Source organism: Hippocampus comes, unplaced genomic scaffold (genome assembly GCF_001891065.2).
Source record: "Hippocampus comes isolate QL1 unplaced genomic scaffold, H_comes_QL1_v1.1 scaffold56, whole genome shotgun sequence".
In the NCBI taxonomy this organism is placed as follows: domain Eukaryota; kingdom Metazoa; phylum Chordata; class Actinopteri; order Syngnathiformes; family Syngnathidae; genus Hippocampus; species Hippocampus comes.
The window spans coordinates 80,528-81,699 of NW_017842056.1; the positions used below are offsets into that span (position 1 = coordinate 80,528).

The 1,172-nt window shown below is 42.7% G+C and overlaps 1 protein-coding gene across 1 annotated transcript in view; it reads right to left on the reverse strand.

Moving 5' to 3' along the window:
• Positions 1-1,172, reverse strand: part of usp11 (ubiquitin specific peptidase 11) — a 12,832-nt gene that overhangs the window by 9,826 nt on the left and 1,834 nt on the right. The window contains exon 2 of the mRNA XM_019860615.1: positions 993-1,099. Coding sequence (XP_019716174.1) covers positions 993-1,099 — 107 coding nt within the window. The remainder of the gene's footprint in view (positions 1-992; positions 1,100-1,172) is intronic.

Genomic DNA, 1,172 nt, shown 5'->3' on the forward strand with positions numbered 1-1,172 from the left:
CAGGCGGAAATCCCAAGCTGCTTCATATCTTCTTCTTCTCCTTCTTCTCCTTTCGGCACGTCCCTTTTCAGGGGTCGCCACAGCGAGTCATTAATTTCCATCTTTCCCTGTTCTCTGCATCCTCTACTCTTGACTCCTTTGACTGCTGACTACTTTGCGCTCTCTTCACCGATATAAATAAATGATGAAAAAGAGTAACACGATTGATCTTGAAAACACTCGTGGAAATCGTGATCATTTCATTTGAGAGGCAAAAATATGTTCTTCCACTTGATGAAGGCATCACATGAACGAGCCTCAAGTCACCATTTGAAAAATGGTCACCTGACAGTTTTTTTCCCCAGTTTTTTTTTTTTTTGGGGAGTTCTGAATGTGGACATTCGGCTGCCGTTACGTGCAGAGCCAGATCTACTCTGAGATCGAGGGCTGTTGGCCACCACCCAAAAAAATCCTCAACTATTTGCCTTCACGCCTTGAACAGAAATCTGCTGAACAATCCAAATCATCGAGAATTGCTTTCTCGAGACTGACTTTAGCGTGTCCCAAAAAACGACCCTTTTCTCCTTCCATTTCTCTGTAAGCGGGACTCAAGCGAAAAAGTTTGGACACCCCTGCATTAGTAGCAAGAGAATAAGGTCAGAATGTTGGGATTGGGGGGGGGTCATTTTTCTTGACTGCGGTTCTAATGGTATGAGGAAAAAGTCATGACTAAAGGGGCAGTGTCGCGGGTTAAGTTGAGTCGGGAGATGATGTGAAAAAACATATTTCGGAACAAAGTGACAATTTTTGTGAATGTTATCAGAAGTAATTCTTAGTTAGTTCATGACAATAAGTGTGTTTACATTACAACAACCCATTTTTAGTCATTATTTTCCCAGAATAAAATCGGAAAAGTAGCGCAATAATTATTGGTTAGTAAACGGAGTCATGATACTAGGAGAAAAAAAGTAAACAGATGAAACAGAAGTGGAAGAGAAAGTGTGCTCACTAACCCTCAAACAGCTCGCCATTGTCGATCTGACCGGGACACGTCGAGTTCTGGTCTCCGCTTTCCACAAATTCCTTCCACTGTTCGTACCAGCGATGGTCCACCATGAACCTGACGCACAAAGTGAAAGTGACGTCATACTCGCGGCACAACGATGAATCGATTTAATCGGGCAAAATTAGTT